Consider the following 20,962-nt stretch of genomic DNA (forward strand, 5'->3'; position numbering starts at 1 on the left):
CATCAAGGAGAACCAAAATATGAATGGGGTCGAGTGTAGCCAACACCACTCAAGGCAATTTGGGTAGATTAATTTCGAGTTGTGTAATTGACCCAATTAAATAAATTCACTTGTCATGATTTTATTGGACAAAAGGATTAAGCAATTACAATTTATTGGCCTCCAAGTAAGTTGATAGTGAGCAAACCCTATACACTTTCCTCCCTCTCTTGCGTTTGGGCAACATAGGAGAAAAATAATTTCTATTGTCTAACCAACTACCGATGAAACAACCTTTCGAGACTGAATTCAAACGAGTGATTGAACGAGTTAGGCGTTTGTAAAGAGCAAAGGACTATAATTTTTTTATTAAAAAAAAACTGCAAGAGATTTGGTGACAACAACCATAATAAAATATTATTTAATCGTGGAAAAGCCATGTTGTGATGTGTGAGAGCAAGTCCACCCCAAAAAAGCTAAGGCAAGGCAAGAGCTGCTGCTATTCACGTGAATAGTGGCAGCCTTGCCTTTTTTGATTCCACCCCAAAAAGCTAGGGCAAGGGCAAGAAAAAAAAAAGATTATGCAACAAAATATAAACAATTTAGAAATGTAAGAAATAAATGATTATGCAAGAAAAAAATAAATATGGAAGAAAATATAAAAAATTTACAAATGCAAGAAAAAAAAATGATTACAATTTACAAATATTGGAAGGAGAAGAGTTTGTATGAGGATTTGGTGTGGAAAGTGAATAAAATTATTATGTATTTATAGGAAAACATCCATAATTTTTTGGTATTTTAAAGTTAAAAAAGAAAAAAGAAAAAAGGAAAACATCCATAATTTTTTGGTAAAATTAATTTTTGTTTGGATTTTTTTTTAAATTTTTTTTTCGCTCGCTGACGTCAGCGTGACATCAGCGCCTTCGGGTTTGAGCCTAGGCAGGATTTGCCCGTGGGCTTGCCCAGGCTAGTGGGTCCCATGCCTTGCCCGGGCTGTCTTTTGTGCGCTGGAGATCCAAACCTTGCTTGGGGGGGGGGTGTCTGTTGCCATGGCAACTGCTTAGCGCTGGACTTGCTCGAAGAAGCAATAGCCTTTTCTTACTTGTTCCAGATGTTTTCCTAAACTTTCTTGAGTGATCCCATCATCACACCATCATTGGAACCTATTAGGGATATAAGAGTGAAGGTCTTTAGGTTGAAGCTCTCTCTAAGTTCTCAATCGAACCAAGAGAAAAGCCCAGTGTTGATTATAACCAACAAAAAATATGGTTGAGTCTGCCCGCCCCTAGGCTATTGGCTGGGCCAAGTTTTGGCCAGATGAGTTTGGTCAGACCTAAATCTACTTGCGGACTAAATAATGATCTCAACCCAAGCCAACCTCAAAAATAACAAAGTTTTTTTCTAAAAAGAAAATCCAAACAACAATAATCAAGGTCACATCAAGTATCAAGTAGTTATGACCGGATCCCTAAACTTATATCCGAGTTTCAATTTGGTTATCGAACTTTTTTCTTTAGGCAATTTGCTTCTCACTAAAAGCACTAGAAATTCTCTTTGATAACAACCCCGAGGAAGAATTCTCTTTATTTATTTATTTCGTTGGGTCTTTATTTTCTTAATTGATACGTATGTATGTGGTGGAGTAAAGCACCCCAATAAGCTTACTAGATTCTTTATTTTCTCGGTTTAAAGCCAAAGGCAAAGACGTGAAGCATAAAGAAAGGAAGGATACGGTAAAAATAACAAAACCAAAAATGGCGCTTCTATCTTCCCCTCATCCTCTCCCAACCCAATTCTCTGCTTCCCCCGCCTCTCTACGTGTCCGCCGGCGCCCAGTCACCGCCTGCCAGCTATGCACCCACAAGCAATCCGTACGCCAATTCGACCAGTCAACGCTGACTGTCGCCGAGGGTTCGTCGGAGAGCGAGCTCTGGGCCGCCGCGTGTCTCCGCGTTCGCTCCTTCTACCACTTCAAGCCCTCCATGTTTGGCCTCCAAGTCTGCCCCTCCAATCACGTAATTAAGCCTTAATGACTGTAATTAATTAAAGGTATTGATGGTGTTTTTGCCTTTTGTCAAGTTGTATTAGGATCACAGAAGGTACTTGGCAGAACGAGAATTGGAAGCCATGAAGGAACGTGTGGGAGGAAAGAGGAAGGGCTTTAGAAAAGTTTCTTGCATAAATGCTACCGTCCCATTGTCACAAATTTCAAGCCCTTCGGTTTCAGATGATTTTTGTTCTTCATGTAAGGTTTGTTTGCTTCAATACCCATGTTTCAGTTTCAGTTTTTTTTCTTTCTATCATCTGTTAATAGAAATGAAAAAGTTTAAAAATTTAAACCTTTGTTTTTGGGATTAAAATTCTTGTCTAGTTTACCAACAATGGAGAAGATCGAGTAGTTGTTGGGACCCTTGATCTTAACCAGTGTGTAAGTCTTCCAGATGAGATTACAGGAATCAGACCAGAGGTATTTCATATCATTTTCAACTTTTGAACTCAATCCATTTAGAGCTCATGCTCAAATAGAGCAACAAGCAGATGTTCTTACATTCATATTGGATTTATATCTCTTTCCCATGATATTATTCAGTAAGTTTATTTTTCAAATAAAATTTGGGAAAGAAAGCAACCAAGGATGTGCTGTTAGACAATATAATTGGTAAGATTTGAGCCTAATCTCAGTTTTGTTGGTCTACCTAGATTAGATAAATAAAAAAAGTTGGACAGTAAATGACCTTAGGTGAATGGTTTAGATGCAAGATTAATGGACTTCTTGTCTTGGAAGGCATTACCAGATTGGTCTCTACACTTTTGCAAATGTAACATAATTGCTATTGTTTTTACCAAAAGAATGTTACAACAATGACTGAACTTTAGGAGCGCATTTCAACAGGGGATCGGAGCTGATTTCGCAAGAGCATACTTGAGCAATGTATGTGTTGCCAAGGAACTGCATAGAAATGGGTTAGGTTATGCTCTTGTTGCAAAGTCAAAGTTAGTTGCGCAAGAATGGGGTATGAATTTTGACATTATTTGTTCTATGCCACTGCCTCAGTTAAACACCATTCACATATGTTCAGTTTTCTGGTATTATGCATCCTTTTGTTCTCTCTTGTTTTTTGGCTTAGAGATTTTTATTGTCCCAGTCTATTTTCACAGCAGTAACAGATTTGATGAAATTTTTTCGTTTGATAGATAATGCTCTCATATTCTTATGCTTCACTTGGTGTGCACACTCATGGATAGTTTACCCTAAAGGAAAATGAAGGGAAAAAGAAAATGAAGAAAATAAAATGCTAATTTATGAAAAAGATAGAGCTGTAGTGCCCAACCCAAGAGAAGGGTAACACCATGCAAATTATCACTTGATTTGATGCTTTCCTTACTAAATATTTCATATATCTACTGTGTATTTGCACTTAGCAATGCTAAATGATATTTATTTTCTTTCTGAAACAATGATGGTGGTGATAATTTGATGAGCACTTAGATGATGTCATGTACAAGAGGATAGACAAATCAACCAGTTAGAAGAGGTTAAGATTTGCTGGTATTGTCTCTTACAATTTTAGAGCAAGAAAAGTGAAGAGAGACTCTTGTATAAAGGATCATAAATCTGTAACCTTGGTATTTGTTCAAGAAACAAGAAATATGAGAAGCCATCCATTTTGAAAGAAAGTTCCATTTTTCCTGTTGCAATGATAGGCTGAGTGTTACTTAGGAGCTTACACTGTGACATTATGTGAGAGAACTCTGCTGGCTATTACATTCACTTGGTTGGTGAAAATGAAGCTCATATCAAGAGTAATTCTTTTTCCTTCTTTTAGGCTGGGTGGGGCGGGGTTGGGCTCTCGCTCTCTCTTCTTTCGGCTTGTGTAGGGATTCTGAGGAAGCGCATCTGCATATGGACGGACTCTTTAGTTTTTGTGCCTTTATATTCTCTAATATATATATATGTTTAGTTTATTTATTCTGGATCTTGATCATGTTGAATTTAGCATATGCTTATTTTTGGTGGCATTAACTTTACATACACCTTATCTTGTAAATAGATGAGCTCTATGTAATGTTTTAACCGGGTTTCATGAATTTTTTACAGGCATAAGTGATCTATATGTTCATGTCGCTGTAGACAATGAGCCTGCAAAAAAGTTGTACATGAAGAGTGGTTTTGTTTACGAAAAGGATGAACCTGCATGGCAGGCCAGGTTCCTTGATCGGCCACGAAGGATACTTTTGTGGTTTGGCATCCCAGGCGTGCAACTATGACTTGCAATGCCTCAATATCAAGCTATCATTTAGATATATGTCATGATTGTTCCTCTATTTTCTTTAAGATGCATTGCAGTGGCAGTGAATGCAAAGCATTTTTAGACTGTCACAAGTCAGGAACACAATTGTTCTTTTCACCTTTGAAATGTAAATGTATGTCAATTTATTGGTTTGTAGGTTTTATATTATCTCATGACTTTGCAGATAAATCAGGATTGATGTTGGAGCGGGGAATGTGATTGCAATAAGGTTGCAATAGAACAGATGGAGCAAGCTCGAATTAATGTAATATGAAACCTGTTAGTCTAAAAAGCTTTGTGCAGAGTAACAACATTCCAGACTGCCTAATCGACAACAATTTGTGCTCTAGGATCTCAAAGTAGCAACAAATGAGGTTCGACTGCCTAATCGACACAAGGTAGAAAATGCAGAAAATAATTTTTTTTACACAACCTGTGTTAACTTGGAATCCTCCATCCCATAATATCCCTTGTATATAAAAATAAAAATAATAATAAAATAAAAAAGGCAAAGAAGACAAAGAAGTAAATGGCAAACCAAGGAATTTGAGTATAGAGAGGATGACACTTGTCGAGCAAAAAGTGCTTTCGTTTGATGGAAATAATAAGCTGCAATGATTATGCAGGGGTCTTGAAAAGTCATTAAAAACACTGGCCCCACTGCAGCAAGAGAGGGTTCGTTTGTGTGATTGCTTGTGTAAGAAACTCTTATTTATAAACACTTTCTCAATTCAATCACTAGTCTAAACTATTTAAGTCAAGGCTCTGTTTAACCAGGCTAGACCTCTTTAATATTTATAAACAATTTTATTATAAGAACGTCATTTTAGCCCTTTGAGCACTCCCAAACATGTCCTAAACTACCCGTATTTTGTAGTTTAATCAAGATTACGTTGTATATAGATTCATTCAAAAAGTCATTTTTGGTCCCTGTAGTTTACCACTTTTACTATTAAAGTCCATATAGTTTCAATTTGATCAATTTTGTCATATAGTTTGAATTTCAAGCAATTTAAGGAAAAATCCCTAATTTCTATAAAATTACTCTAATTTGTGTTCACATGGAGAATGTGAGCCCCTGGAAAATTTCAAAAATATTTGTTATGCTCACTATAAAAATTGCACGGTCTAATTTGTGGTCATTTGCATTTTCATGAATTAAATATTGGTATATTCAAGGAAGAATTTAATTCCTGGAAATTTGACGTTGGAATTTTGGTTTTTTTTTTATGACATTTAAAAATAGCAGACGTTGCCACGATCACGTAGTATTTTTCTGAGATTTTTTTAGAACTCGGAAATATTTTTTGTGAATTTTAGAAGTTGGAAAATAGAAAATTAAATTGAAATTTCCACATGGCAGCATATGATTGGTTGGAACACCTCATCCGCCACATGACACCACCTAATTGGTTGGATGACTTGGAAGACTTTAACTCATACTATTATTCAGAGGTTGACTGGGGTCCATAGGACTATTTCGTGAGCTTATTCAAACTGAACCATTGATCTGATTCTATATCAGATCTTCATCGTTGACCAAATTAAAGACTTTTGACTTGATCTAGGCCTTTGGATTGGTTGTTGGGAATGCATATGGACTGTCCATCTTTAAGCTATTATGCACCTCCCCACACATGATCCAAACTCAATTTTTTATATGAACCTTTGAATTAAATATTGAAATTAATCCAAGATGTCGGAGGTTTCTATAAATACCTCCCTCATTCTTCTTCTTCCTCACACCAAAATATTCAGGAGAAACCCTTCCTCTCCTCCACCATAGTCACTATTCTGGCCAACCTCCACCGAAGTTACTATTCATCTAAAATTTACCATTCACATACGGAAGATAGTATCCGTCTTTTCCTATTTATGTTGTAAGTACTATTCACATGTACTATTCTTCTGAATTTACTATTCACTTCAAGAAGGTAGCAACTGTCGTTCCCTATCCTTTCCGATAAGTTACTATTCATCATCATCATATTTTACTAGTTATCGCCATATTCTATTATTTCTCACATAGGTATTCTAGTTCAGGAATAGTAGAATACAACTATGAATAGTGAATTTCATATGAATAGTTCAATGAATGAATAGTAACTCTAGTGGAGGTTGGCCAAAATAGTGATTAGTGGAGGAGAGGGAGAGAAAGAGAGGAAATTTATCCTGAATATTTTGGTGTGAGGAAGGAGAAGAATGGGGGGGTATTTATAGAAACCTCAGATGGCTCGGATTAATTTGAATTTTTAATTCAAAGGTTCAGATCAAAATTTGAGTTTAGATCATGTGTAGGGAGGTGCATGATAGCTTAAAGATGGATAGTCCAAATGCATTCCCAACAACCAATCCAAAGGCCTAGATCAAATCAAAAGTCTTTCATTTGGTCAATGGTCAAGATATGATCTAGAATAATATTAATGGTACAGATTGAATGAGCTCACGTAATAGCACTATCGACCTTAGTCAACCTCTGAATAATAGTCTGAGTCAAAGTATTCCAAGTCTTCCAACCAATCAGGTGCTACCATGTGGCAGATGAGATGTTCAGCCAATCATATGAGTACATATAAACATAGCAGCATATGATTGGTTGTAACACCTCATCTGCCACATGGCAGCACCTGATTGGTTGGAAGACTTGGAATATTTTGACTTAGACTACTATTCAAAGGTTGACTAGGGTTGATAGTACTATTACATGAGCTCATTCAATGTGTACCATTGATCTGATTCTAGATCAGATCTTGACCAGTGATCAAATGAAAGACTTTTGACTTGATCTAGGCCTTTGGATTGGTTGTTGGGAATGCATTTGGACTGTCCATCTTTAAGCTATCATGCACCTTCCTAAACATGATCCAAACTCAATTTTCGATTTGAACTTTGAATTAAAAATTCAAATTAATCCGAGTCATCGGAGGTTTCTATAAATACCTCCCACATTCTTCTTCTTCCTCATACCAAAATATCCAGGAGAAACTATTCATCCATTCCTCTCCCTCTCTGTCTCCTCCACCACTGTCACTATCCTAGAAATCCTCCACCAGAGTTACTATTCATTTGATGTACTATTCACCCAGATCATCATATTCAACTATTTCTCACCGGGGTATTCTAGTTGAGGAATAGTAGAATACGTCAATGAATAGTAACTTCCCGAAAAGGATAGGGAATGATGCTTGCTATCTTCTGGAAGTGAATAGTAAATTTGGGTGAATAGTAACTTACGGTATGAAAGACGGATACTATCTTCCGAGTGTGAATAGTGAATTTTAGATTTATAGTGATATTGGTGAATAGTACAATGGATGAATAGTAACTCCGATGGAGGTTGGCAAGGATATTTTGGTGTGAGGAAGAAGAAGAATGGGGGAGGTATTTATATAAACCTTTGATGGTTCGGATTAATTTGAATATTTAATTCAAAGGTTTAGATAAAAAATTGAGTTTGGATCATGGGGGGAGGTGCATGATAGCTTTAAGATGGACAATCCATATGCATGCCCAACAACCAATCCAAATGCCTAGATCAAGTCAAAAGTCTTTTGTTTGGTCAATGGTCAAGATCATATCTAGAATCAGATTAATGGTTTAGATTGAATGAGCTCACATAATAATACTATAGACCCTAGTCAACCTCTGAATAGTAGTATGAGTTAAAGTCTTCCAAGTCTTCCAACCAATCCGGTGGTGCCATGTGGCGGATGTGTTCCAACCAATCATATGATGCCATGTGGAAATTCCAATTTAATTTCTTATTTTCAACTTATAAAATTCACTAAAAATACTTATGGTTCCCAAAAAATATCAACAACAAAAAAAAAAAAAAAAACCTATGTACTCATGGCAACGCCTACTATTCTTCAATGACATCAAAAATACCAAAATTCCAACTTCAAATTTCCAGCAATTAAATTCTTCATTGAATATACTGTTTGTGCCTGATAAATCACGGCCATAAGCTGGCCGAGGGAGCCCATTCTCTCGGCCCTGGCACTTGTTCGTAAAAACTGAAACGCAGCGTTTCGCCAGGGTACTTCGCCTTCCTAAAAATAAAAGAAGAAATGCGAAGGCATGATCATCTCGGCCTCAAACGCAGGCCGAGGCCGAGGCCGAACAAAATCACGGTCAAGGCATTAAAGGCAAATCATCACGTGACAGCAGGGTCCCAGGCTTCATTTAATGAAGTAGTGCCTGTTTAATGCAGCAAACCCATTGACCACAAAGAAGCATTTAATGCATGAGGGAAGGTGGGAAGTTACTGAAGTCAGGATTTGGTGATGAGGATCAGAGTGATTAGACGTGGACATTCTCACAAGAATTCTGACAGCCTGAGATATTGGTTCACCAGCTATCCAGGCCATAAATGCGTCTCCACGGTCAGAGGCTCAGAACCCACGATCAAGAGCGGCGGCCGAGATTCACCGGGATTTCTGGGGTCACACCACCATACTTCACGATCCCAAATGTCGATTGGACTGCCCACTTGCGCTAATCAGACTCCACTATGCGTAAATTCAGCCTCGATTACTCATCCAGGGACTCTTCCTATAAATACAAGACTCGAGCTACATTCAAAGGGTTCAACACCAAAACAAAGCCTCCCACGGAGCAACTTATTTTTTTCCTGTAATGCACTTTCAATATCTTTACTTGCTTTCCTAGGAGTAGTGGTAGATTGTAAGGAAAATCCATTCATCAATATATCATACGACCCTTGATTTTCAAGGCCCCGGAGCACCATCCTTGTTGTTCGTTCACTCACCCCATATATCACACGACCGTCGCTCCCTGAGCAGCGCGCCGGAGCACCGCCCAAAACCCACCACCAACACCATCACTCAACGGCCTTGTAGTTCAGGCCGTGAACCTAACAGCCGAGACCAGTTCCTCTCTCGGCTACAATCGTTTGACTAGGAAGACAGATCAAACAGGCGCACCACTTATCCATCTAACACTCATCAACACATCGACGCACGGTAGACCGTGCTGGCACGCCCGCGCACAACCGCACCGCACCTAAAAGCAGGAAACCGCGTGTTAACGCACATCCCCTCGGCCCGGAACTCCAGACCGTGAGATTTGCGCGGCAGACATATACCAATATTTAATTCATGAAAATCCAAATGACCACAAATTGAGCCGTGCAATTTTTATAGTAAGCATAACAAATATTTTTGAAATTTTCCGAGGGCTCACATGCATTTTGGTCCAATCTTACAGCATTCCCCAACCACTTCCACAACCACCCAAGCAACCAATCGTGTAGCTTTTCTTCTGCTTTCAAGTCCTCTAATCTTGAATTAAAAGTTGTGTGACTTTTTAGTCTTAGGGTATGTTTGGTACACTGTATTAGACTTTAGATATGAGTAAATAGTCCATGCCAATTGTTTGGTGTCAACTTGTATTATTTAATTACTTGACTGTGTTAAACAAATTGAGCTTTTAATACCCTCCTTACTTGACTAACTAATACAACCCACACACCTTAGTTTAGATAATACACGCTTCATTAAAGGCTAGGGAAAAAAAACACGCTTTCTATGTGAAAAATCATACGCTCTTTATCTTCTTCTCCCTAGTGTTCTTCTCTGCTATTTTTTTTTCGTAAGTTATATTTTTCACTCTTCTCCAGGTATCTCACACACTCTCTCCAATACGCTTCTTCTCTCTTCATCTTTTGTTTCTTTATATATTTCCTCTTTTATGTTGTCTTATTATCTCTTCTTACTATTTCTTTTATATTTATTCAATACATTTTATTAAGTTTTTTTTGGAAATTAGGTCATGAGTTTTTCTTCAAAGTTTTGATTAGGCGAAGTTTTTTTCTTCAAATAGGGTTTTGTTGATCTTTTTTTTTGTAGTTTTTCTATAAAGTTGTAGACTTCTACTTGGTATATGTGCTTTGATGCAGTTTAGTTTATGAACAACTTTTCATTTTGCTCTTATCATCTTTGTATGTAATCGCTTTGAATTATACATTATTTGGTATTGTTTTTATTATCGTATTTGAGGATGTTGGAATTTTTATGAGATATGAGGAGTTCTCTAGTATTTTAATTATGTTTTCAGTTTGGAAATGATCCATAAATAAAATAAATAATATTATGTATAAGCAGTTTGTACTCTTCTTAACAGATTAATTATATCTGACAGAAATTAGTGAGTACAGTTCGACTTACCAAACAAGCCCTTAATATCTAGCTTTTGTTTTTGGGAATTTGAGAATATAGAGAGAGGGGGGGATTGGGTCGTGGCTTTAGGGTAAGGAAGCGGGCTAGGTCAGGAGAGGTGTCAAACGGGACGGGCCGGCCTAGCACGGCACGAGCCCAACCCGTTTAAATGAGGCACGGCACGGCACGAGCACGAATATTAATGGGCCATGCTCAGCACGAAATGAAAACTTGGGCTGGGCCGGGATAAAAAAATAGGTCCAATGGACCGGGTCGGCCCATGGCCCAACATGGGCCGGGCTTGGCCCGAGCCCGCTTCAAGCACGGCCCATTTAGCTTTTTTTTTTTCTTCTCAAAAAGTCAAAATGCAATAATTTGACATCTAATGTCATTGTTTATATGTTTTTTTTAATCATAAACATATATTTGATGTCTTTAATTTTAGAGAAATTACTTGGGTCCTTCATATTATTTGGATGTTTGATTGATTAATGTTTTCATATAGTTCATCATTTCTTGCCTCTAATTATATTTTTAATATTTATAATTTGAATTATCTAGTGGAAAAAAAAAATCAAGTGAAAAAAATTCAAATTAAATGGGTTGGTTCTTGGGCCCGAGTATGGCACAAGCACGAGCAGGCACGGCACAAGTCCAGCCCAGCCCGTTTCAATGTGGACATGGGCTTTGGGCCAGGCCGGGATCAATGATTTCATTAAATGGGCCGGCATGGCATGGCCCAATAAATTAAATGAGTTGGCTAGGCACGACACGAACATATTAAAAGCACGAGTTTAAATGGGACGAGCTGGCCCGGTATGGCCATTTTTGACACCTCTAGGGGGAGGGGTAGGAGAAGGTAGTTGTGGTGGGTAGGAAGGGGCTACTAGGTGGCTGTGGGGAAGGGTTGTAATAATAGACCAAACTGCCCCTCAGTGTAAACAAAAATTAGAATAATTGTTTGGATTTCATAATACACGGACAAAATTGATCAAATTGAAAAATAATAAAGTATGGATCTTAGTGGTAAAAATGGTAAAGTATGGACATTAGTGGTGAAAATAGTAAAACTACATGACCAAAAATGACTTTGTCGATTTAAATACTAATTAATAATAACCCAAATAAATTTAACGACCAATAGAAAATTAAAACCCTTCCAGTTTAATCGTTCCCGTCTACGCACACTTCTCGTCCCGACATAGAAGACAAGCCACTGCCACAGCCACCGCCACCGCCACCTTGCGAAGAGGATCAGTATCGCTGTCATGCCTTGGCAAAGCAACACTCACTGAGTAAGTACCGCCAATACCAACCACTGCCTCAGACGCCAGTAAGTCTCTCTGATTCCTCTTCCATTGCTTCTGCTTGCATCCATTTTCAGATTTCATTCAGTTCAGAACACCATTTCCATCTCCATCTATTTGTGTTCAAATTCTGTGTGGTCATAGAAGATCTTATAATAATTTGAGCTTTTCCATATCCAAAGAAGATCTTGCAATTGGGCGGCAATGAGGCAAAGGCAGAATGTTGCTGTTTCATCAGCAGCAGAAACAGACAGAACCCAAAACCCAATTCCTTCAAAATCAGACCCACAACAAAAGAAAGCGCAAAGCTTTGATTTTCTAGGCTCTTCGAAGAAAGTCTTTGCACTCTGCTTCGCTTTTCGAATAGCGAATGCTCTGTTGGTTCAAACCTATTTCAACCCAGATGAACACTGGCAAGCCCTTGAAGTAGCACACCGCATCACTTTCGGGTAACCACTAATTTCACAATTTCTCTTTAGAAGGCAAAGAGTAGAGAAAAATCTTGATTTAAAGGTAAATCAAACTAATTTTGAATTGGGTTTTTACTTTCATGGTTTTCTAAATGGCAGGTATGGCCATTTGACTTGGGAGTGGGAAAAGGGGATCCGTAGCTATTTGCATCCTTTGCTCTTTGCTTTGCTTTACAAACTGCTTGCAGTGTTGGGTCTTGATACCCCATGGTTCATGGTAATGGCTTTATATACCCCATGTTTCCTGCTAACTGTATGTTTGGCTGACTAGTGGAGATAAAGCTCATACTTGTTAGTAGTTAATAAATGATCATTGCATAGATGCATTACTTGAAAATTTTACTCGTGGGTCCTAAGGATTTTAAACAATGTTGAAACCAGCATTTCTGGACATTTAGGAGCTTGAATAGAAATTCTGAACTAGTTCATTACAAGTTATAAAATAATTTTACTTCTTTAAAGCATGAAAACTTAAGCTCCTTAATTATTCTTTTGTAGTATTTATTCAATATTAAGCTATCTTGTGACCCTAGTCTGCCCGTAATAAAATGAGGTATATTGGCGTCCAGTGCATGTAAGTATTGCTAAGGTTGTTTTGTGCCATGGGTGAACATAGGTATAGTAGAGTCTAGGGTATTTAGTTATAACCATCAAATTAATCTTACTTTGATTTTGATCTTTACAGTATTGTCGTAGTTGCTTATAGAAGTTTCTGTGAGCTATTATCTAATGTTGTCATCAAGTGATTCAAAAGACTGAAAAGATTTTTCATTTGCATTGGTATTTCTTCTAGAAAGGTTTCCCTTGATTTCTTTCTACTTCCATTGCATCCGAAAATGACATCTAACTTCTGCTGCATGAAGTAATTGTATTTCTCCTCGTGGTTTTTGAACTTTTTATGGTTATCTTGTTCTATATAGGTCAGGGCTCCACGGCTGTTTCAGTCCTTTTTTTCTGCATTTGGTGATTTATACTTGTACAAACTCTCTGTCATCCTCTTTGGTCATTGCGTTGCAAAGTGGGCTGTATCCTTTTGTATGAGGGGTTTTTCACTCATTTAATGATAATATTTATGTCCAACTCTGTGTTTACATTGAATAGTCACATTCAATTACTATTACTCACAGACGCACTATGGTAAACATCTTTTTGTTTGTGGTAGAGTATGTACTTAACTCAATTGCAGCTCTTTTCACAATTGACAAATTGGTTTATGTTTTACTGCCTCACTCGTACGTTATCAAATAGTTTGGAGACTGTTCTTACCCTTGTGAGCCTGTACTACTGGCCCTGTATGAGGCCTTCTTCCAGCAAACTTCCTTTGGAATCAAGGAAGTGGGGTTTGGTTATTGCCGCATTAGCTTGTGCTATTCGACCAACAAGTGCTATCATATGGCTGTATGTTGGACTTCTTGAGCTATTTGTGACACGTGATAAACTGAGATTCATTTTTCTGGAGGTTGCTCCTATGGGGTAGGTATTTAGCCAATCTCCTGAATACCTTCTTTACATCAAGTGCTTAAAATTATAAGGAACTCTATCGTGAATTGTTCGCGCTTCTAAATTATATCGTAAGTGATATCATGGTGGTTTTTGACCTGTTTGTTTTACCTTTTATTTCTGTGTAGTGGACTAGTGATTTAAAATTAAACTTGAACAGTGAATTTTTTAAATTAAGCTTTAATGATAATGTGGAGTTATAGTTCATGAGTGGCAACATTAGAATTAGAGATACGTGCAAAAAGAAAAAAAGAAAAAAGCAGAAAACTCAGTGCCACACTAACAGGTCTTCATATGAAGGAGAGGCAGCTGAAAGGTTATTGGTGATTAATGAAATGTGATATGCATATGATAATGGTGATAAAAACAGTATTGATGATGTTTGCTACTCTGAAACATCTGGCACATAAAGTCAATTCTGGGCTTCGATATTATTTCCACATGAGTTTTAACCTGAATGTTAAAAAATTTGCAAAATGGTCATGCTTTATTTTTGTTTGGTAGTTGCCATGTTTTCAGTTAAGCAACATCTAAAAGAAGAGCGTAGCCCCACTGCAGAGTGAAAAAAGATCATAATCAATTGTGTACGCCCCTACATAATCTGCTTAAGCATTCATGTCAATGAGTGTGTATCTCTGCATGGTGGAATTTCTATTATTATTGTTGTATTTACTTTTTGACCTATTGTTTCAGGCTCCTGGTGCTCGGGCTTACATTTTTGTTGGATCGTTTGATGTACGGTTCATGGGTCTTAGTACCTCTTAATTTTCTAAAGTTCAATTTCCTTTCTGCTGGTGGAGATTATTATGGGACTCACAAGTGGCACTGGTACTTCACTCAGGGATTTACAGTCATGATATTCTCCTTCTTACCATTTTCTGTAGCTGGCATCATGCAGTCCAAACATTGGAAGCTTTCTGGCCTTATTGCATGGGTTTTAGGACTTTATAGTGTGCTAGGCCACAAAGAATTCAGGTACCTCTTCTATTAGTTTATTATACAATTGAACATGGTTCTTTGACCTTTCATTCTATTTACAACTATTACTCCTCTATTTTGGCTTTGAGTAGGTTTGTTCTTCCAGTGCTTCCTATAGCTTTGATATTCTCTGGACATTCATTAGCTGCATTAAGAACAACGATTTCTGCCAATGGTAAAGGGAAAGAATCATCAAATATCCATAGAACATGCCCTGCTAAAATGCAGGTGGCCATCTTTTTCTTGCTCGCTACCAATATTCCAATGGCCCTGTATATGAGTTTGGTTCATCAGGTACATCAGTTTACTTTTTTCCTGGGTAGCTTTTGATTGTTCGTTTCCGTTTACTCAACTTCAAATGCTAGACTTTACTTCTGTCTATAATGTTTTCATCTAAGCTTTTATTTTTACTTTTGTTTAAGTTTTTATTTATCACTTTCCCTGTTTCTCTTCCTTTCTTTTCCTTGTCAATAATACTTTTCAACATGTTAGACAGAGAGGAACTGAGGATGTTACATACTATCTATCCAAAGAAGTGCTTGATGGAAAAGTGACAAATATACTTTTCCTAATGCCTTGCCACGCCACACCTTACTACGCGACCGTGCACCACAACCTTCCAATGAGATTCTTAGACTGCTCACCAAGGTTTGATCCTTAGCAACTTGGATGGAATGATTTTCTTTCCTTGCCGCTTTTCATGCAATTGGTACTTCATACTTTGTTGGAAATTTTTTCAACAGAGAAGAGAAAGGAATCCCAGATGAATCGGACCATTTCATGATGGATCCTGTTGGTTTTGCATCAGAGTTTGCAAAAAATTGGTCTTTACCCAGTCACATTGTATTATTTGATTCGGAAGAAAAACTGTTGAAGGATTTTCTAATCTCACATTCTTTCAAAGAGGTACATGCTATGGCTCATATTACTGTTAAGTTTGGCATCTCAGCCAAAGAAACAGAAGTTGGATCTTAAATTTCTTCCTGAGCTATTACTGAAACTTATCTATCTGGCCTATGATGACAGATAAACAGGTTTTTCCATGCTCACTTCAAAGTGGACCGTGATCTTCAAGCGTCAGTTGTTGTGTATGGTTCCACCGGCGACTGATTATTGTTTATGTAACAACCATTACTCCAGTGCGATGAAACTGGAAGGAATTTATTGACTTTAGGTCTTGACGAATGGAGTGAATCGCCAGAGCTTGGGGTTATTGTGGATGTGCGCATATATCAGCAGATTCCAACTTCAGATCATCAATTAGTATGTAACAATTTTTTCCATTCATTAACCCCAGAATTTATTAATTATTTTATTTTATATTCTTTTCTTGCCTTTTTGTGTGTGTATTGCGTTAAACTTGGTATGTCAACTTAGATACAGCCTAGATGTGTCATATTGTGATATCCATCGTGCTAGACAAAGAGGCAACATGGACACAGGCTGTGCCAATGAAAACCGATATCAATTTTGACTGACATAACTATATTGCTTTCTATCTTTACATATTCTTTGAATCACACTTCATTCCCTTTGTTTTGGCCCAAATAGGTAGAGTGTAGATGATTGTAATCATATATGCTAACACTTGAATCAAATTTTAACAGAAGGAAAAAGTAAAAGAGTTGGGTATGAAATTTTCTCCTTGGTATAGGTAACGGTTTGATACATTTAGTTGCTACTGGCCAATTCATTTTCCATAACAGTGGAGAAGGGCCTAAAATGTTGAAATACAGTGTCCCTAGAATGTGTACCCGTGAGTAAGCCGAAGTAGTGTAAGAAACAAAAGACATTGCTAAGATCAAAATTACAAGTTGAGCACTTTTCTTTTTTCCCTAAAGATTTTTGCATAGGTGTTTTTGTCGGTACTCCTTCCTTTTCACTTCCATTTTTGAATAATCATTTGCTTAGGAATTCTATAAAGTTGAAAGTGCAGCCTTTACAGACTAAGAACTATATGTTTTTCATCTGAAAAAAAATTGAGGATAGCAATTATGATATAATGACAGAATAGTAAAAGATAAAAGACACTGGATATTCAGAACTCCAGCATGTTGAGCTTAAAAAGCTGCAACATTTCCCAAGTGACAGGAACTCATCCATAAAGTCTTCTTGATCATCACAACTCAAAATGATGCCCTTAAAATTTAGTAATCGTGAGTGGGCACTGCTTGTCACACACAAAAGAAGGTTACAGGTTATCAAAGATGGCTCACTCAACAGCTAGATTTTCAATCTTCAGTGTTGTGAACCTTTTATACTGATAAAGTCATTGAGTCATAAACAGGGCTTAGTATGACTTGGCTCTTCACTCATCATTCCTAGTAAAATATGTAAATTGCATGTTCTTTGAACTTGCCTAGTCATGCGAGTAATGTTAGGACCACATTGTAGATCACATCTCTAATAAAGATTGGGCTGCTGGAGATACGTTCAAAAAATGCAGTGCAAATAGTTAAAATTGTGACCAAATCTTTCATTTTAGACCCAAAAACTACTTGTATGGCAGTATGCTCACCTTTACGACACTTTTTTCATTTTACACTGTTCTCCTTAGAATGTTCTTTCTCTTGAAATAATTTTGTTCTTTAGAACAAGAGTAAGAATAACATAATTCCAAGTTCCAACCCATCTTTTTATCTGTTTGTTTTTGGGACGATGTAGCTATTCTTTGTGGATATATCAGCTTGTTGTTTAGCAGAAATGATGAAGCAGGAATTGTGAATTGATTTATAATTACACAAGTAGAGGACAAATATGCACATGGGTGCAATGCAACACATTGATTGTAGCAATAGCTGGTAAGACTACTTTTTGTAGAATTGAAGATGATATTTCGTAAATGAAGTAGAAACCATGAGCATATGGTTAATGGTTGTGGCCCATGTCTTGTAACGTTGATAGTCGTCTTCCATGTCTAGCTTGAATGTACCCCTACTCGTGGTTAACACGATAAGATAACCCGTGCCATTCTCATCTGCTGCCTCTGAATCTTTATACAGCTCCGCATACATGTCCAGTATGATACCTAAAACAACACACATTGATTAGTTGTCCCTTTTCACCGCATTTGGTGGCTTGGACTGAATTGAACTGTCATTTAAATTGGACAAGTGTCATGACCGCTGTTTGGTGAACTTATAATTTTTGAGATTTGACTTAATAAATTGGACAACGGTCTGTCCAACATTTTGTGTTTGAGGGGTCCGTCCAATACTTTGTGTTTGATGAGTCCCCCATCTAGAGTTGTGAGACTCAATTCCGTTTCAGTCTAAAGATGAGCCACCAAACGAGACCTTGACTATAATCCTAATGAAAACATTTACTAGTTACTGTGGAAAAATAATTTAGGATTCAATTTTTCTCCAACATTTTTCCTTCAATCTCTCTCACATGAGATGAGATTCATTACACTGAGACCCATGTAGGACCCAAGTGACAAAGTTAAGAAAAAATATTGGGGAAAAGTTTAGCTTTGTAGCATTTGTATGTGCTAGACTTTGTGCAGGTATTAATAAATCTAAATGAAAGAGAAAGAGAGAGAGAGAGAGAGAAAGAGGAGGGACTTACTTTCCTTTTTGCTTTTCAACAGACTGAGCTTCCTCATTTTAAGAACAACCTATAATGTTGAATTATGAATTGAAGGTTAAGCTAAGGCTTTCCTAACCCCACAAGTTATACTCTTTTACTATACAGGCTTTATAACAAAATAGCAGTCGACAAGTTTAGCATGTAATGCAGACCTTGGCTTCACTGTTCAGGATGACAGACACTGATCTAACCATGTACTTCCCTGCAAACACATAATTTTGAAACTCATTAGCATACAGATGGATAGTAAAACAGAGTATAGATTTAGGACTTAGAAACCATAAGCCAGGAAATAAATTTACACAACACAAAATAATAAATGAAGATCTAAGATTGGAGTTCAAACCATCTGGTGTTTCAATGCTGAGCTGGGCACCTATTGCAAGCATTGATCTGTACTTCTCAAAGTCGAAGTCAACCTCCGGGTTGTCCTCGATGGGCATCACTGGTGCAGCCCCATTTAGTCTGTTCTTGCATCCTGATCTTTCTTTTAATGTAGCTGCTCCCTTCAATGCTACATGTTTTACACAAAACCAAAAATCGAAGAAAGAAAGTAAGAGGTAAAGTCCTTCAACATCCCTAATAATATTCTACAGTCCGTGCGCATGAGTGACTAACAATATTCTACAGTCCGGTGCACAATAAATGACCCTGCTCTTTTCAGAGACAACCCCAAGTGTAGCTCATTTTTGCATGAAACAATTGTAGAGAAGAAGGATACTAATATAGGATATTTACATGTTGTAGCTGCAGCTGTTAGAGTTAAGATGTCACTTGCACTTGTACTAGTCATGGCTGAACCTATCACACTGCTGAGCTGCTCCTTCTTTGCCCCCATTGCTTCTGCAACTTTCGCACACTGCGCCGCCACTAGCGCGGCTGCAGAAGCCACTGCGGCTTCCTTGGCAGTGCTTGAGCCATTGTTTTCTGAGCCTTCAGCTGCAATGGCTGCAAGAGCAGCTGCAACACCTGCCATAGATATTGCTGCATGGACTTCAGCTCTTTGCAACCTGTGTTCCTCTTTTCGCCTTTCCTTAATATCTTTTAGCCATTTCTTGATTGACATATTCTTAAATGGGACTATTTTCCATGACATCTGCATAGAGTAATATAAATTCTTGTTCTTGAGAACTATGGAAAATGAAGTGTGGTAAAAAGTATGAGCCAATTTGACTTACCCATTTCTTCCGGAAAAAGCTGTTGTAGTTCAACTCTGGATGCATGGCTTGTTGCATCCATATAAATGACTGAAGGAAAAAAATAAAAAACAGAAAAATTACAGGATGTTATCAATGAAATTGGTTTTAAGATATTGAATTAGATGTTCTTATATATAATATATATATCAGTTATTCTCTCATCCGGATGTCTGCATGTTATTACTGTGCGGATGCCCTTATAAACAAGGAGAAAAGTAGGGAGAGATAGTAGAAAATACATGACGTCCGAACGATAATAACATTCAGACGTCCACATAGGAGAATTTTAGTATATATATATGTTCACCTTCACATCATTGGATTTCCAAGGTGGTGGAGGCTTGAGATCTGCATCATCCATCTGTGCAAAGTTGGAAAGCTTATGAAATTTCGTAGGGTCTGATAAATAATGGGATTGATTTAATCCTAGAAGAAATTAATTCGACCTACCAGGTAAGGAGCCTCCTTGTGACTCTCAAACTTCACAATCGGATCGTCTAGTAGAACCACAGATTGGTCTTGTTGCTGTGGTTGGAAAGCTTGAACCGCAAAGTTGCACCATGCAAGGGAAAGAAAATCCATTGTCTCAGGATGTGCCTCAGAAGGACTTGGACTGAAATGTGAATCCATGCAACTGGTTCCTAAAGGTACTTTGGAGATGAGTTCAAGTTAAGACAATGAGATTGGACTACTTAAACTCAAATATGTATAGAAATCTGAAGTTTGCAAGTCTACTTAAATAAACATGCATAAATCACCATCATATAAAGCCATGTTATGATGTGAGTTCTCAAGCATTTCTGGGAATTAAATAATTAAAGGGCAATGCCTAGTAATTAAATTAGGTACATCTTGTTTCCTGTCCTCTCCATGCACCGTCCCAAAAGCTTCCAACAAAATTTTTTTGGACAGATGAGATATTACAGTTGGAAAGATGAGATATTTATATTTTTTTATATATATAAAATGTAGGTGCCAACAAAGGGACCAAATTGATGTCATAAGTTTTTATACACCCCAAAAAAAAAAAAAAAAAAAAACACAGATTTTGATTAGGGCCCTCAAACATCCAATGCGAGAGAACACATGCAAACCACTATAGAAGCATTGAGGCTAAAATTATAAAGAGAATCAAATAGGGCCTTGGTACTTTAAATGAACACCATAAGTTGAGGCTAAGCATGGGGGGATTTAAGATGAGGAAATGACAGGGTTAAGCTTTTGCTAGAGCTGGCTAGGGCCACCACATCAAAGCCTCTGTAAACATAACAGCCTAGAAAAGGAAGAGATAGGCATAATAACAAAGCAAGCATGCACTTGGTGACTTTGGCCAGCATTGGGATAAAGCAAGTAGACATATATGATTGATGTGAACATTGATAAAGGAGAAGTAAATAAACATGTATCATTGGATTTAATCATTATTTGATTAGAATAACGCTATTGCTTGATTAACTAATTGTT

General features: G+C 37.4%; 3 protein-coding genes across 5 annotated transcripts; 2 read left to right on the forward strand and 1 right to left on the reverse strand.

The window, feature by feature from the left end:
* Nucleotides 1-1,565: 1,565 nt before the first annotated feature.
* On the forward strand, nt 1,566-4,430 carry LOC110760824 (Acyl-CoA N-acyltransferases (NAT) superfamily protein). 2 transcript variants are annotated; one of them, XM_021963152.2, is made up of 5 exons: nt 1,572-1,979; nt 2,071-2,232; nt 2,354-2,449; nt 2,876-2,996; nt 4,082-4,430. In XM_021963152.2, exons 1-5 carry the CDS (start codon nt 1,737-1,739, stop codon nt 4,249-4,251), a joined length of 792 nt encoding a protein of 263 aa, XP_021818844.2. In that variant the 5' UTR covers nt 1,572-1,736; the 3' UTR covers nt 4,252-4,430. The 2 variants fall into 2 exon arrangements, with proteins under 2 accessions (XP_021818845.1, XP_021818844.2); XM_021963153.2 differs by lacking the exon at nt 2,354-2,449 and having other exon boundaries at nt 1,566-1,979.
* Nucleotides 4,431-11,585: 7,155 nt separating this feature from the next.
* LOC110760856 (Alg9-like mannosyltransferase family) lies at nt 11,586-16,033 on the forward strand. Of its 2 annotated transcripts, none has more exons than XM_021963199.2 (10): nt 11,586-11,786; nt 11,943-12,209; nt 12,330-12,447; nt 13,151-13,255; nt 13,417-13,703; nt 14,424-14,705; nt 14,801-15,002; nt 15,205-15,356; nt 15,452-15,614; nt 15,735-16,033. In XM_021963199.2, exons 2-10 carry the CDS (start codon nt 11,965-11,967, stop codon nt 15,816-15,818), a joined length of 1,638 nt encoding a protein of 545 aa, XP_021818891.1. In that variant the 5' UTR covers nt 11,586-11,786; nt 11,943-11,964; the 3' UTR covers nt 15,819-16,033. The 2 variants fall into 2 exon arrangements, with proteins under 2 accessions (XP_021818891.1, XP_021818892.1); XM_021963200.2 differs by having other exon boundaries at nt 11,946-12,209.
* Nucleotides 16,034-17,434: 1,401 nt separating this feature from the next.
* LOC110760851 (auxin canalization protein (DUF828)) lies at nt 17,435-20,280 on the reverse strand. The gene is made up of 8 exons (XM_021963191.2): nt 19,949-20,280; nt 19,806-19,859; nt 19,478-19,546; nt 19,038-19,395; nt 18,646-18,813; nt 18,452-18,501; nt 18,279-18,327; nt 17,435-17,736 (listed from the first exon to the last, which is right to left on the reverse strand). Exons 1-8 carry the CDS (start codon nt 20,126-20,128, stop codon nt 17,516-17,518), a joined length of 1,149 nt encoding a protein of 382 aa, XP_021818883.2. The 5' UTR covers nt 20,129-20,280; the 3' UTR covers nt 17,435-17,515.
* Between the last annotated feature and the right edge of the window lie 682 nt (nt 20,281-20,962).

Source organism: Prunus avium, chromosome 1 (assembly GCF_965620075.1).
Source record: "Prunus avium chromosome 1, drPruAviu1.hap1.1, whole genome shotgun sequence".
Lineage (NCBI taxonomy): Eukaryota > Viridiplantae > Streptophyta > Magnoliopsida > Rosales > Rosaceae > Prunus > Prunus avium.

What these genes read in the sequence shown, in the direction of transcription:
- LOC110760851 (XM_021963191.2), bottom strand. Translation starts at nt 20,128, where the DNA reads ATGGATTCACATTTCAGTCCAAGTCCTTCTGAGGCACATCCTGAGACA. An exon ending in TCCTGAACAGTGAAGCCAAG is followed by an intron (nt 18,328 to 18,451) that starts GTCTGCATTACA and finishes TCAACATTATAG; the next exon opens with GTTGTTCTTAAAATGAGGAA. An exon ending in GTTGAAAAGCAAAAAGGAAA is followed by an intron (nt 17,737 to 18,278) that starts GTAAGTCCCTCC and finishes GTGTTGTTTTAG; the next exon opens with GTATCATACTGGACATGTAT.
- LOC110760824 (XM_021963152.2), top strand. Translation starts at nt 1,737, where the DNA reads ATGGCGCTTCTATCTTCCCCTCATCCTCTCCCAACCCAATTCTCTGCT. An exon ending in ATTTTTGTTCTTCATGTAAG is followed by an intron (nt 2,233 to 2,353) that starts GTTTGTTTGCTT and finishes ATTCTTGTCTAG; the next exon opens with TTTACCAACAATGGAGAAGA. An exon ending in GTTAGTTGCGCAAGAATGGG is followed by an intron (nt 2,997 to 4,081) that starts GTATGAATTTTG and finishes AATTTTTTACAG; the next exon opens with GCATAAGTGATCTATATGTT.
- LOC110760856 (XM_021963199.2), top strand. Translation starts at nt 11,965, where the DNA reads ATGAGGCAAAGGCAGAATGTTGCTGTTTCATCAGCAGCAGAAACAGAC. An exon ending in GCACACCGCATCACTTTCGG is followed by an intron (nt 12,210 to 12,329) that starts GTAACCACTAAT and finishes TCTAAATGGCAG; the next exon opens with GTATGGCCATTTGACTTGGG. An exon ending in ATTGCGTTGCAAAGTGGGCT is followed by an intron (nt 13,256 to 13,416) that starts GTATCCTTTTGT and finishes ACTCAATTGCAG; the next exon opens with CTCTTTTCACAATTGACAAA.